Source organism: Phalacrocorax aristotelis, chromosome Z, assembly GCF_949628215.1.
Source record: "Phalacrocorax aristotelis chromosome Z, bGulAri2.1, whole genome shotgun sequence".
Classification (NCBI taxonomy): domain Eukaryota; kingdom Metazoa; phylum Chordata; class Aves; order Suliformes; family Phalacrocoracidae; genus Phalacrocorax; species Phalacrocorax aristotelis.
Window position 1 is genome coordinate 58411783 of NC_134311.1, and position 15554 is coordinate 58427336.

General features: G+C 46.1%; 2 protein-coding genes across 4 annotated transcripts in view; one reads left to right on the forward strand and one right to left on the reverse strand.

The window, feature by feature from the left end:
- SREK1 (splicing regulatory glutamic acid and lysine rich protein 1) overlaps positions 1-6371 on the reverse strand; it is a 38906-nt gene extending 32535 nt beyond the window's left edge. The window contains exon 1 of one of the 3 annotated variants that reach the window (XM_075078857.1): positions 5963-6371. In XM_075078857.1, the coding sequence (XP_074934958.1) occupies positions 5963-6123 (161 nt within the window). In that variant the 5' untranslated portion in view covers positions 6124-6371. The remainder of the gene's footprint in view (positions 1-5962) is intronic. The other 2 variants (XM_075078858.1, XM_075078859.1) reach the window with 2 other exon arrangements.
- Positions 1-15554, forward strand: part of CENPK (centromere protein K) — a 550311-nt gene that overhangs the window by 199634 nt on the left and 335123 nt on the right. The gene's annotated exons all lie outside the window — the stretch shown is intronic.

Consider the following 15554-nt stretch of genomic DNA (forward strand, 5'->3'; position numbering starts at 1 on the left):
AAGAATCTGATTACAGACATCACTGGTCTCTTAGTAAACCGAAAAACAACTCTAAGCTGTATGAGTGGCTGGCACACTGGAGTACATACCCAAGGCAAAAGACCTGTCACACCCTGCAAACCAGCTTCAGATTTCAACTGTACTGCAAACAGAAAGCGATCTATAAAAACTGGTCTCAGTCTCGTTCAGAACTGTGAGAAAAAGGAGCCATCCTTCATCTTCTCACAAAAGTCTGTTTAAACAGCCAACAGAAAGGCACCAAATTAATACCTTCTCGAACACATTTTGTAAATTTAAATGTAAGTAACTTTAGGGTGTTAAAAGCAACACACAACAAAGAGACAAAAGTTTCAGGAATATTCTACAGAGCAGGGAACACAGTATACCATCTCTCATGCTCTTGCATAATCAAATCCCAGCATCATCATGGAAGTGTGGTTTCTTGGAGATCTTTTGCAAATGCAGGCTTGCAGGAGGCCTCCTTCCTACGTCCTTAATGGCCACTGTGTACTCCCACTTGAGAAAACTGAGTAAGCACCGGAAGTTTTGCAAATGGCAAACTGAGGAGCTCTTGTTGTTCAGTGACCACAGTTCTCCACTCCCAACTAGGAATTTAGGGATCTGAATTCCTAACCAAATCAGGACCATACACAGGTATTCAAAATTTCAGCAGTTTTTCCTCAGACTTTGTGACATTCTAGCTGACAGTGAAGCCCCACTAAAGCCACCCTCTTCTACAAAGAAGTGGTAAATCCACATGGAGGCCCTGGTGTAGTAACATTCTTCGTACATAAACTAATTCTCTTATACAGGCTGTAGTCATAGTATCATTTTCTGTTCTTGTTGACTTTTTCATCCTACCTAACCATAATTTTCCAAGTAATTTTCATATACACCCGTAACTTTTCTTTAAAATACTTAAGTCTTTAGCTTCAGGAATAAACCAGAACTCATCTGGTAAAATTAAAAACCTGCAATTCAATCATCCTGCTCTCCTCAAGATGTAAGCAAAAGGGAAAATACTACACATACAAGTAAATTAAGAACACAAACAACACAGAAATCATATTTTCTGAAAGGATTTCACAATCATCCAATACTTTCATTTCTGAGCACTTTTTATATGAAGTTCATTGGGAAAAAAAAAAGGTCAAATTCTCAAAGGGTCTCTGAATATCCTTCTTAAGGTTAAAGCTCTGTTTATGGGCCAGGGAAGAAGAGATGACCACAAAGCTTGGTAATGAAGTGGAATAAATGGTGTCTTGGAGCACTGAAAGCCACCTATGGCAGTCTTTAAGAGACAAGTCTTACAAGGAGGGGATTAAAAAATTCTCATGAAGTCCAAGTTTCTTGTGCAAATTTCTTACACCAGTGACCAACAAGGTTAATCCAGTACAGCAGACAGATGCAGCATAATAGAAGATAAACTCTGCTGGTCTCTAAGATCTGATAATCCAATACAAATTAAGAGTGAAATGAGTGGATTAAAGAAAAAAAAACCAACCATATTGCCACCTCCACATAATTTACACTTGTTTACTGATGTCATTCAAGGCCCACAAATAGGTGCTTTCAATTTTTAGATTAAAGTTGTAACTGAAAAACTTCCAGAGAGCAGAAGAGTATATAGTTGTACTATCAAGTGAAATTTGAAATTTTCTTGTAAGAAAATAAGCAAATACAAACAACAGCCACCAGTAACAAGCACCTTTGACTCACTCAAAGATGATTCATGTTAATGGCTTTTCAATTAAAAAATATTGCTTTCTGCACCAATGAAGCCTCGCTGACAAGTAGCTAAAATTGGGATGATGACCACAGGGAAAAAACTTCAGTACCAAGAGTTTCCAATGCCCTCAACACTGAATCTGAAGGTGGACTACTTGCAGTTTACTGCCATCTGCATGACATGTGAAAGCCTCTAACACACAAGACAGAAACTTCCCCACAGAGAACAAGCCTTTCAGGAACATGGCACGTATGGAATCCATCCTTCTTAAAGGGATGCCTGATTAGCAGTGACTGAAGAAACTAAAGGGTTTTCATTATGAAGATAAAACATGAAGTGACAAACTACCAATACCAAAAAGCATAGCATGATTTAACTCAAGATTAATAAAAAAAGTCCTCCCAATCAGAGATATAAAATAAAGGACCCTAACAAAAATTGCTGCTTTAAAATGACAGTCTTACGGTATTAATTGCTGGGGAAAGTCACTGGGTTCAGGAAGGTTGCTGTGAATACTGAAGAGTCATGTTAAAGAGCCTGCATTTTATTTAATGTGTTAAAAAAACAGAGGTGATTTCTCTCTTCCTCTCCACATTTTGCAAACTTACAAGAACTTTAAGTAAACTAACATCAACACGCTTTCTATTTAGTACAATCTGTAAGTAATTATACTCAGCAATTGAGAATTCCTTTTAGTTTAAGGAAATTCTCTGCTGCATGCTTTAAAATAGAGGTACATGTTAATGACAGGAAAAAACATAGGAAATGGGTAAAAAACCTCTCTAAAAATGTTAGTTCAGACAATGACAGCATAGCCCTGTACTTCGCAGTCACTGAAGCAGAAAACCTATAGGCACCAGAGACACCATGTTCACTCCCTAGTTAGCCAAAAACCTTCCCCTTTTTCATTCCCGTCAGTGGTAGGCTGTTGCACAATGAATGACAGTGGAACAGTGCTATCAAAAGAATTTCCTGTAAGATGGAAATGATCACCTGATGAAATTCACCACTTCTGCAATCCTCTTGGATTGCTCTAACAGAGCAAAATATCCCAGTACTAGTAAAAAAAATTATAATCCAAAGCTAACATGCAAAGCTGCATCTTCCAAGAATGGGAAAAATATTTCAAAACCACATTAAATTGGCAAGAGCAATGCTGCAGAATGATGCATGCCCTTGACCAAGTTAATGCACAAATACCAGAATGAGACTTGTTTGAGACTTGCTGCTCCACATGGATGCACGTAAATCTATGGGGCCCAAGGGGGTACATCCCAGAGTAATGAAAGAGCTGGCCAATGTTATTGTGGGACCTCTCTCCATTACTTTTCAACAGCCTTGGCACTCTGAAGAGGTCCCAGGCGACTGGAAGCTGGCAAATATTGTCCCAATTTTCAAGAAGGGGAAGAAGGAAGACTGGTAATTACAGGCCTGTCAGTCTCATTTCTGTACCTAGTAAAATTATGGAGGAGGTTACTCTGGGAGTTACTGAAAAACACTTGAGACACAACGCAGTCATTGGTCACAGCCAGCACAGGTTCATGAGGGGAAGTCCTGCTTCACGAACCTAATTTCCTTTTATGTCAAGGCAACCCATCTAGCTGACCAAGGGAAGCCAGTAGATGTGGTGGTTTTGGATTTTAGAAAAGCTTTTGGTACTGTCTGGATAGAATATCCAGCACACATCTAGACAAGTCCATAATATGTTGGGTGAGCAATTGGCCGATGGGTTGGGCTTGAAGATGTATAGTAAATGGGGTCACGTCAGGCTATCGGCCAGTCACCAGCAGAGTTCCCCAGGGCTCAATTTTAGAGCCAGTGCTATTTAATGGTTTTATAAATTATCTAGATGCGTTTGGCTTTAGGTCATTCTGCAAGGAGAGGTAAAACAAATACTCCTGGATGACTGAAAGCTACTATGTCACCTTCCTCTTATTCCTCAGCATGAAATAAATTAAAAAGAGCTTATTAATATTTGTCATTCACTTGTCAGTATCCATGAGACCTGGAGTTCACTAATTCAACGTACTGAAGTATGTTTTTCATCTAGAATCCGGACTAAAAAAGTGAGTTTCCCCTCCTCCATGAAGGCAGCAAAATTGATTCTTTAGAATCCATTGGAATGCCGGATTTCTTACAGAATTGTTTTTAAAGGTAAGACTGAGATTACACGATTTTTATCTGACATTGATTTTAATGTAAAAAGCATATTTCCCTTTTAACTGAATGAATAGAAAGAACTAATTTTTAAAACTCTAGGCCTGAAATTGTTAAATACTTAAGGAAAAAATAGTAGCAGAAAATTATTTTAACAAATTGCAGCATTTATTGTAGCATCTCTTTGCTTGGGACACCTTTGCTTCCTTTGCACTTTTGAATGAAACATTATTTTCTGAATTTATCATAATATTATTCGAATATATTTTCAGAGTCAACAGGAAGTATGCCTTTTTTTGTTTCACAAGAAGGGCACCAGAGTAAATATTTAACTTTTTTCCAAAGTAATAATTTGAAAGAACGGTCAAATGTCCATAAATATAGCCAAGAAAATCCATCTTTCTACAAGTCACGCATAGAAAACTGTAAATAAAGCCAAGTGCAAAATGAGTAATCGCGATCCTGCATCCAATCTATGAAATCAAAATTAATCACTTAGAACTGATGTTTATAGCATGATAACCTTGACATTACCAAGTCAAACCCTACTATGGTACTGGACATTAATATTTTATGGGTATACACACAGTGGCAAAATTTTATACATAGGCACAAACATTATTTGTGTATGAATGTCAAAAAGGTATCTATTTGCCTTAAAATCTGTTATATAACTTAGTGAAAAATAACAAGAGCTATGACAATAAATACATGCAGTGAGAATACTCAAGTGTATTAAGCAGCAAGTGTGGAAACAAGTCCCAGAGTAAAACTCTGGAAAACTGTATAAAAATCACCATCATTCTATTAAAGAGTGTTTAAAATGCAGTAAAGCTGTTTTAAGCATATATTTACATGAACGGATACTACTACATATACATTATATGCATATTAAACCATATTTTATTTTTCTTAGCGATCCTCATTCAAACCTACTCAGATGTAATATAATAACATAAAAATGGATAAATATCAACTTTTTTGCTATTTAGTTTTTAAAATTGAAATTTTATTTGTCTGAGCACCTTCTTTGTATCAAAATTGAAGTATCTGGATGTGAATGACTCCCTCCCCTTTCTACTACTCCTATTTAATTTTCATAAGAAGAAAGAAAAATGGTTTGAAAGGACACATCTGTCGTTTGCTTCCCAGTACAACAGATGAACTGAGAAAAATTAGATTTCTTTTCCTCCCCCGTTGTGTTGATCATTCTCTGCTTGGGAAAAACAATACTTAGTTTGCAAACCTCAATATCTGCCCTCAGAGTGCATCCTTCACATGCAGCTGACGCAATGATAACAGCTACAATTTAGAGAAACGTGTAGTGTCCGTTATCAACTTTCATTTACTGCACACGTCTTATCAGGGGCATATCCGAGCACAAAGCATGGCAGGTTCCGTCCCTCTCTGAATAGCTATTTTGGCATCTGTTCGAGGGGCCCTTACTCGGAGAACAGAGCCCTTCGAACAATCCCCCCCAAAAAAAACCTAAAACAAAACAAAACACCAAAAAACAAACAAAGAAAAAAAAAGAGTTGGTCCCGCCGACCCGCACGGCCCGGGCAGGGCGGCCGTGCAGAGGTCAGGTCGGGGGTTCTCTCGCCCGACCCCCCTCACTCGGTCCGAGGGAAGAGAAAGATACACCGCAGAAAGGGGTTTTTCAGGAAAAGCTGGGGGGAACGACCTGCGCCCGGGAAGCGCTGCAGGGCAGTCTGGGAACACGCTTCTCGCCAGGCCTCCGGCTGCAACCCGGTGCCGGCACCCCACGGCGGGCGGGCGGGGGCAGCGCTGCCGCCGCCACGGCACACAAACGCCGCCGCCCCGGAGGCCGCGGCTGCTCCCGCCGCCCAGGGCAGCCATCTTAAGTCCGGGCGAAGCGCCTTTCCCCTGCGGCTGCCGCCGCACAAAGGGGTGGAACCACGTGACGGCCTCCCCGTGCAGGACGCTCCGGTGCCCACAATCAAGATGGCACGTAGGGCCCACCGCCGCTGCCCTCCCTCCACCCGCCCGGCCCCTCTAGCCCTCTTCCTTCGCCTAAGGCTCTACGCTCTGGCGGCCGGCGCGGGCCCCACTTACTCCGGGGGATAGAGGCGTAGCTCCTCGATATCTCCCAGAAAGCCGAAGAGGGTCCGCATCTGCTCACTAGTCACCGCCGAGGAGAGGTTGGTGACCTGGATGACAGACGTGGGACCCAGGGGGAAGCCTAGCGGCACCCCAATCCCTCCGCTGTTCATCATGGCGGAGCCCGCACAGCCGCTCCGCTCGCGGCTGTGCCACACACTGCCCGAGAGGCGGACCTGACGACAGAGGCGAGCGCGCGGCGCCTGCTAGAGCGTCCTACCGCGCGGACGCTCTAGCGGCGCACTCGACTGCTCCCTGGAGGAGTTTCGGGGTATGCAGCCCGTCGTCCGCCGCCGGCGGCGCGGCCGGGACAGCGCGTGACCCTCGCCCCATCCGGCCTCCGCCGCCCGCCCACAGCTCGGCCGCGGCGGGAAGGGCCTGGCTTCCCACGGAGCCCGCCGGGCCGCCGTTGCCAGGGCGAGTCCAGCGCGGCCCTCGGCCCCGCCTAGAAAGGAGCGCGGGCGGCGCAGGCGGCCCTGCCGTTACCGGGAGCATAGCCCCCGGTCTCCCCTCAGGAAGGGCTCACAGGCGACGAGGCTATGGGGGACCAGGGCCATTCACACGGCCCCAGCACTTCCCTACCCGGTTTCTTTCAGCAAAGCAAAACGATTCTCGTTTAAACTTAGAGTACCAAAAAGCCTGGATACAAAACCCCCACCTGTAGCAGGGCAGGGTTGGACCCATTAATTGATTTGGCATGAAATGTACTGAGCACTCTGCCAGCAAATTAAAATATGCCCACAAGAAACAGAAGAAAGAAACAGATGTCACATTTAAATGCTCTTTGGTAGCCGAGTTCAATAGAAGCGGTTTGATTACCCTAGGGGATAAACCCCTGCAAATACCCTAACTATAGTTAAACAGAAATGGGTTCTAATGGAAGATGTTGTTAATGGATTTGTTACAATTTGACTAAGAATCTATCCCAATTAAATTGATTTTACCTGGAGTTAGAGTTCTCTTTAAAAATTAAGTGGACTAGAGAAAAAGGCTGGGTGCTAAGCGTGTGGGTGATCACTACTAGGGATCTAGCTGCAGTCTTAGGTGGTAGAGAACCACGAATCTTGGCACTGGAAGATGTAAGGTTTCAGACATGAATATTTTAGTTTTTAAAACTTCCCATACCCCAAACCTGAAGCGAGAAGGAACTGAAGTGTTCCTGAAGCTATCTGGGCTGAAAAAGATGGCAAATTTGTGATACTTCCCTGAGCAAGTAGGTCAGTTGTTACAGAATCTCATCAGAAAAGTCTATAGTGCTTCCTTCACTGATAGTGGTAACATAGTAAGCTACATTACAGAATTTTTAGTAATTCTAAGCAATTATCAGAGATTTATTTGATAATGCATATGTTTCAGGCAGTGCATATTTCAAAATTATAATCGGTGCACTCATGTTCTTTTTCTAAAATGAATCCATATTCCAGAAGTACAAGATTTAAGGTCAAAGTTAAATCCTTCCTTTCAGCCATCCTGGTAGCTTTTAATCAGCCAAAGTTTAGAGAAGATTAACCACAAAATTCAAGATCTTTTGTTATATATTGTGCAAAATTAAGCTCTGATATGATTATTCTATCTGTAGGAACATTACATTAAGATTTCCTGGGTTTTGACTAGTACATCTCATCCAAAGGCGGTTAGCAGAGGTGTAGAAGCTATTACTGCTTTGAACACTGTCGTGGTTTAGCGGCAGCTCAGCCCCACACAGCCACTCCCTCACTCCCCCACCGGCAGATGGGGGAGAGAATCAGAAGGGTAACGCTCGTGGGTTGGGATAAGAACAGTTTAATAATTAAAATTAAAAGAAACAACAGTCGAAATGCAATGTAAAGGAGAACAACGAGAGGCGCAAAGCCCCGGGGGAGGGGGAAGGGAGGGGAGAGGGGGAACGAACCGCCGAAACAAACCGCACGCGCCGCAGCCGCTCGCCGCCCGCCGACCCGACGCCACCTCCGCGCTGCAACCGCCCCCCCTCAATACACTGGTCATGGTGTCACATGGTAGGGAATGAACCTGCCATTGGCCAGTCGGGGTCAGCCGCCCCCCTCCATGGCCCTGCCCCTCCCAGCCCCCGCTCCCCCCCCGCCACGCGGCAGAGCGCGGGAAGCTGGAAAGGTAGCCGACCCCCCCAGTGAGGAGAATTAACCCCTTCTCAGCCAAAACCAGCACATTCTCCACCCCTTATTCCATACCATTTACACCATGCCCAGGTCCCTTACGATGCAATACAACCGTACCAACCACCACCCGTCCCCTTCCCATCCTTTAACATAATACACAGACATCATTCCCTTAGTTCATGGACCTTCCCTGTAAAATGTCCATTCAAATGTCCATTGAGTTCACCCAGTCCATGACTCTGGGCTCCATCTGTCGTATCAGTCTTTCAGGGTGGGAGAGATGGTGTGTGGCGTTGGGTTGCTGCATACCGAGTCAGTCACTGTTCCATCACTGCTGCACGGCTTGTTTCATAGTTTATCTTCCATGGGTTGGGAGGCTTGTACTCTGATATCATTGATACAACACAGAGGTGACACACAATATTACATAGCAGTTTTTCATTTTGCCATTCAGTTCATTGGCTGTTTTCACCCAAAATCAAATCCCCTTGAGGCACACATCGGATTTCTCCATCCTCCCGCATCACCCACCAAGTGCACCCAGGCCCTCGAGCAAAAGCAATCCCACGAATGGGTTTGCCTTTGCCTGGGGCAGGAAGAACCCAGACTGTTTTGCCCAGCATACTTTTTGTGTGCACTACAGGGACTCTATCCCCTTCCACAGTATGTAGGATTTCTGACTGGGCAGGGCCAGCTCGGTTGGCAGATCCCCTTGTGTTGACTAACCACGTGGCTTTTGCTAAATATGTATCCCAGTGCTTGAATGTCCCACCCCCCCATTGCTCTCAGTGTAGTTTTTAACAGTCCATTGTACTGTTCAATTTTCCCAGAGGCTTGTGTGTGACAGGGGATGTGATACACCCACTCAATGCCGTGCTCTTAGGCCCAGGTGTCTATGAGGTTGTTTCAGAAATGAGTCCCGTTGCCTGACTCAATTCTCTCTGGGGTGCCATGTCGCCACAGGACTTGGTTTTCGAGGCCCAGGATAGTGTTCCAGGCAGTGGCGTGGGGGACAGGATATGTTTCCAGCCAGCCAGTCGTTGTTTCTACCATTGCAAGCACATGGCGCTTGCCTTGGCGGGTTTGTGGGAGTGTGATACAGTCAGTTTGCCAGGCCTCCCCATATTTATATTTCAGCCATCGTCCCCCATACCACAGAGGCTTTACCCGCTTCGCTTGCTTGATTGCAGCGCATGTCTCACATTCGGGGATAACCTGTGCAATAACATCCATGGTCAAGTCCACCCCTCAATCACGAGCCCACCTGTATGTTGCATCTCTCCCTTGATGGCCTGAGGTGTCATGGGCCCACTGAGTGTTGCCAGTCCAGATCCACCTCAGCCACTTCAATCTTGGCAGCCTGATCTACCTGCTGGTTGTTCCAATGTTCTTCAGTGGCCTGACTCATGGGGACGTGAGCATCCACATGACGTACCTTTACAACCAGGTTCTCTACCCGGGCAGCCATAGCTTGCCACAATGTGGCAGCCCCGGTGGGTTTGTGCCTCTGCGCGGCCAGTTGCTTTGCTTCCACTGCTGTAACCAGGCCCACAGGGCATTTGCCACCATCCGTGAGTCAGTATAGAGATAGAGCACTGGCCACTTTTCCCGTTCAGCAATGTCTAAGGCCAGCTGGATGGCCTTTGCCTCTGCAAACTGGCTCGATTCACCTTCTCTGTCAGCAGTTTCTGCTACTTGTCGTGTAGGACTCCATACAGCAGCCTTCCATCTCCGGTGCTTTCCCACAAGGCGACAGGACCCATCAGTGAACAGGGCATATTGCTTCTCATTTTCTGACAGTTTGTTATACAGTGGGGCTTCTTCAGCATGTGTCACCTCCTCCTCTGGTGATAATCCAAAATCTTTGCCTTCTGGCCAGTCCATAATCAATTCCAAGATTCCTGGGCGACTGGGGTTTCCTACTCGAGCCCACTGGGTGATCAGTGCAACCCATTTACTCCACGTAGCATCAGTTGCATGGTGTGTAGAGGGGACGTTTCCTTTGAACATCCAGCCCAGCACCGGCAGTCGGGGTGCCAGGAGCAACTGTGCCTCAGTACCAACCACTTCTGAAGCAGCTCGGACCCCTTCATATGCTGCCAATATCTCTTTTCCAGTTGGAGTATAGCGGGCTTCAGACCCTCTGTATCCCCAACTCCAAAACCCTAGGGGTCGACCTCGGGTCTCCCCATGCGCTTTCTGCCAGAGGCTCCAGGTAGGGCCATTCTCCCCGGCTGCAGTGTAGAGCACATTTTTTTCATCTTGTCCTGCCCGGACTGGCCCAAGAGCTACTGCATGGACTATTTCTGGTTTAATCTGTTCAAAGGCTTGTCGTTGCTCAGGGCCCCATTTGAAATCATTCTTTTTCCGGGTCACTTGATAGAGAGGGCTTACGATCATACTGTAATTTGGAATATGCATTCTCCAAAAACCCACAGTGCCCAAGAAAGCTTGTGTTTCCTTTTTGCTAGTTGGTGGAGACATGGCTGCTATTTTGTTGATCACATCCATTGGAATCTGACAACGACCATCTTGCCATTTTATTCCTAAGAACTGGATCTCTTGTGCGGGTCCCTTCACCTTACTTTGTTTTATGGCAAAACCAGCTTTCAGAAGGATTTGGACTATTTTCTTCCCTTTCTCAAAAACTTCTTCCGCTGTGTTGCCCCACACAATGATGTCATCAAAGTACTGAGGGTGTTCTGGAGCTTCTCCATGTTCCAGTGCAGTATGGATCAGTCCATGGCAAATGGTAGGGCTGTGTTTCTACCCCTGGGGCAGTCGATTCCAGGTGTACTGGACACCCCTCCATGTGAAAGCAAACTGTGGCCTGCACTCTGCTGTCAGAGGGATGGAGAAGAATGCATTAGCGATATCAATTGTGCCATACCACTTGGCCGCCTTTGACTCCAGTTCGTATTGAAGTTCTAGCATGTCTGGCACAGCAGCACTCAACGGTGGAGTGACTTCATTCAGGCCACGATAGTCTACTGTTAGTCTCCACTCTCCATTAGACTGCCGCACTGGCCGTATGGGACTGTTAAAGGGTGAGTGGGTATTACTGATCACTCCTTGGCTCCTCAGTTGGTGCATGAGTTTATGCATGGGGATCAGAGAGTCTCTGTTGGTGCGATATTGCCGCCGGTGCACTGTTGTGGTGGCAATTGGCACCTGTTGTTCTTCGACCTTCAGCAACCCCACAACAGAAGGGTCCTTTGAGAGACCAGGCAAGGTAGACAGCTGTTTAGTTTCCTCCGTCTCCAAGGCAGCTACACCAAAAGCTCACCTGCACCCTTTTGGGTCCTTGAAATACCCTCTCCTGAGGCAGTCTATGCCAAGGATGCACAGAGCCTCTGGGCCAGTCACAGTGGGGTGCCTTTGCCACTCATTCCCAGTTAGGCTCACTTCGGCCTCCAATACAGTTAGCTCTTGGGATCCCCCTGTCACTGATGGGTTCTGCCCCTATATAATTTGATGGCATTAAGGTGCACTGTGCGCCGGTGTCCACTAAAGCTTTATACTCCTGTGGGTCGGACGTGCCAGGCCATTGGATCCACACAGTCCAGTAAGCCCGGTTGTCTCTTTCCTCCACCTGGCTGGAGGCAGGGCCCCTCTAGTCCTGATCATGGCAGTCACAACTCACTTCCTGTAAATGTGAATCAGGAGTCCCTCTATTACACTTAGAAATAAAATCTGCGCTTCTGCTCCTCTGTCTGGGGACCTGTTCACTGGAAACTGGAGCAGCAGCTTTCCTGGAAGAGCCTCCCTGAGTGACGGTTCTTCCTTGCAGTTCACGTACTCATGCCTGTAGGGTCGAGGTAGGCTTGCCATCCCACCTCCTCATGTCCTCTCCGTGGTCACGCAGGTAGAACCATAGGGTGGCCCGTGGTGTGTATCCCCTTCTTTGAGCCAAAGGATGCTTATTCCTAACAGCTGAGACACTGTTCTGTCGAGGTGGGGAGTAGGACAGATCTTTGAGTTGCTGGACCTCTTGGGATAGTTTCTCCGCAGCAGAGACGAGCAAGGAAGAGATATTTGTGTCGTAATCCCGGAGTCTATCTATCACCTCTGCCACCGTTGGTGTCTCGTCATCTTTCCAGGACATTACTGCCAATGAGTTTGCATGCAAAGATGGTGCGCTCCATACAAACTTCCGCCACATGGGTCGTGTGCACTCGGCTTCACCTGGATCTTCGGATGACTATTGATCGTCCAGGTCACCATAAATCACCTCAAGCACAGCTAATTCCCTTACATACTGGATGCCTTTCTCCATAGTTGTCCATTTTCCTGGGCGATATGTAACATCTTCTTTAAAGGGATACCCTTCCTTCACTCCAGACAGGAGTCACCTCCAGAGGCTGAGGGCTTGTGGTTTTTTCCCAATTGCTTTGTCAGCGCCCCCTTCCCCAGAAAGGGATCCCAATTGTTTGGCTTCTTTTCCCTCTAGTTCCAGGCTACTGGCCCCATCATCCCAGCATCACAGCAGCCAGGTGACAATGTGCTCACCTGAACAACGGCTGAAATCTTTTCGCACATCTCACAACTCACTCAAGGACAGGGATTGGGTGGTCTCTATTTCATTTATGACTTCTTCCTCCTCTCCTTGTGACAGCCCTGATTTTTCATCATCCCATTCTAAAGGAGTTGATGTCTGCTTCCAATATTTCATCTTGTGTATGGGGGCAACTGATACTGGTACAGGTTGATTCTCTGTGCCAGCTCCAGTACTTGTTGTGGGGGTTTGAGTGGCTGTCAGGGCTGGAATGACTACAGTGCCAATCACTTTACATTTCAATCCAGAGACCTTCTCTTCCCCCTGGGGGCACTGAATACTGTTGAGCAGGGCTCCATACGCATGGGCCAGACCCCAGCACATTGCAGTGATCTGTGTCTCTCTGGAGTTCCCAGTGTAACAGCATACTTTCTCCAGATATTCTACTAGTTTTTTAGGATTCTGCACTTGTTCGGGGTGAAACTCCAAAACACTGGGGGTGCCCACTGCCCTAGGTATTTGCCCATGCTATCCCACATGCCCTGCTGCTCAAAATTATCAAGCCTTGGGGCAGATTTCTGGGTGATATTCTTAAGTTGCTTAGTCAAAACCAAAACAACATGCCCAAAAACTAACAATAAGTGCACCTTAACCACCCAAGGATGTTCAAGATACAAAAACGTTGTTGTAATAGAGGCAGAGACATCATAGAACAAACTTGCAAAGATACTATTCTGTATTTCCTCCATATAAAATCTCTCAGAGGAGGAGGTAAAATTGCTAATTGCCTCAGCAAGGTGGTATCCAAAGTACAGTAATCGTTTCAAACCCCAAATACCAGATAAAGCTGAAAACGAGTGTTTGTATAACAAATCTCGTAGGCAAAACATTACTAATCACAGCAGAACACAACAGACTCAACAAACCAACACCGATCTTTAACACCAACTGCAAAAAGGACAACATGGTGCAGTGACCAGCAGCTGTTGTTATCTCCAACCCTTGAGCCCCACGTTGGGTGCCAAAAAGACTGTCGTGGTTTAGCGGCAGCTCAGCCCCACACAGCCGCTCGCTCACTCCCCCACCGGTAGATGGGGGAGAGAATCAGAAGGGTAACGCTCGTGGGTTGGGATAAGAACAGTTTAATAATTAAAATTAAAAGAAACAACAGTAGAAATGCAACGTAAAGGAGAACAACGAGAGGCGCAAAGCCCCGGGGGAGGGGGGAAGGGAGGGGAGAGGGGGAACAAACCGCCGAAACAAACCGCACGCGCCGCAGCCGCTCGCCGCCCGCCGACCCGACGCCGCCTCCGCGCTGCAACCGCCCCCCCCCAATACACTGGCCATGGTGTCACATGGTAGGGAATGAACCTGCCATTGGCCAGTCGGGGTCAGCCGCCCCCACCATGGCCCTGCCCCTCCCAGCCCCCCCCCCCCCGCCACGCGGCAGAGCGCGGGAAGCTGGAAAGGTAGCCGACCCCCCCAGTGAGGAGAATTAACCCCTTCTCAGCCAAAACCAGCACAAACATTCTTGTCTTTTCTAGTTGCATCTCTCAGTGGAGGGTACCAGAAAAAAAGAGCTCTAAAATTTGCAAATAGAAAAGTTCTGTGATGTCAGAACTGACCACGATACCTTCCTTCAGGTAATGCCTTTAACAGTATGTATGAAATTCTGAGCCACTGGTCTGCTTCCCAGAAACAGAATAGAAGCAAAAGACTGTTTAGATTTTGTAGTTGTCATTCCCTGCCACAGGACAAAATTAGCTTGGGAAATAATACAAAGAAATAGAATAATTTGGACTTCAGAAGAATAGCAAAAAAAACCCCCAAACCTCAAACCCCAATGCTGCAAAGCGTGGTTCACACAGGCTGCCATTAAAATACCAGAAGCAAACAATTACGCTGTTTTGGCCAAACTGTTCAAAATTTAGAAGTATTTAAGAGCCAATCCCTCTCTTTTAATAAAAAGCAGAGCTATTGGGGGGAAAAAAAAATTAAATAAAACAGGTGGACATGCAGAAGGGGAACTGATGTAGAAGCAGCATCCAAACATCATCATCTCTCTAATCAACGGTTAACAGACCTGCTTTGACATTGTCTTACGGGTTGCTGGAGGCCAAGAAAAAACTTCAGCCGTGATCTGAGTTGATTAATACATGTAGGAGATTCTTTTCAATTTTGCTCACCTGATTTTATACTTTTTAATAACTATACTAGTGCACTTATATTCAATAAATAAATTCTATCACTTTACCTTCACCTTTCTTGAACAGGCAGTGATGCTGCGTTAACTAGCAAAGACCAAGGCATTCCATGTCTGCAGTGTGGAAATCCTTCAGTTTCTCCCAGCTGGGGATCCTGACACCAGACTCCTGACAATCCACGTAGTACGTTTTGACTGAGCCCCAGTTCTGGAACTCTAACCATGATTTCAGAAATCCATTTGCAATTGCAGTGATCTTGACTCAGCAAGGCTTTTGTGACTGTGGCCCGCTGATATCCTGCAGAAAATGAATTTTTCCAATAAATAATAGCAATAGACCATGTCAGCTTTGCAAAACAGTATCTAGCAGTCAGAGGAGGGAGCTGAGAGATAAGGAAGCATTTGTTTTATGACTGTGTCCTTGAAGAATAGCTGAGAGACTGATAAAAGGGAAGATCCTGCCTCAGAAGATGCCAAAAGCTGGGTGATAAAGTGTGAATTCAGGGAGGATGACTACTTGGGATGTTTATGCATGTTGATAAGATCTAAAAATAAGTGCCCTTTAGGTGAACTGTCCTCATTATAATACTAAAAATAATGCCCATAGGCCAGAAAAACCCCTACTCATATAAGCCCCTTACTCTCTGAGCATGCCTGTCAAATTTAAAGGGAACTGTACCTTTAAGATGAAGTGAGAAAGAAACCAGTGACCAGCTGGGGGGTGGGAATGTG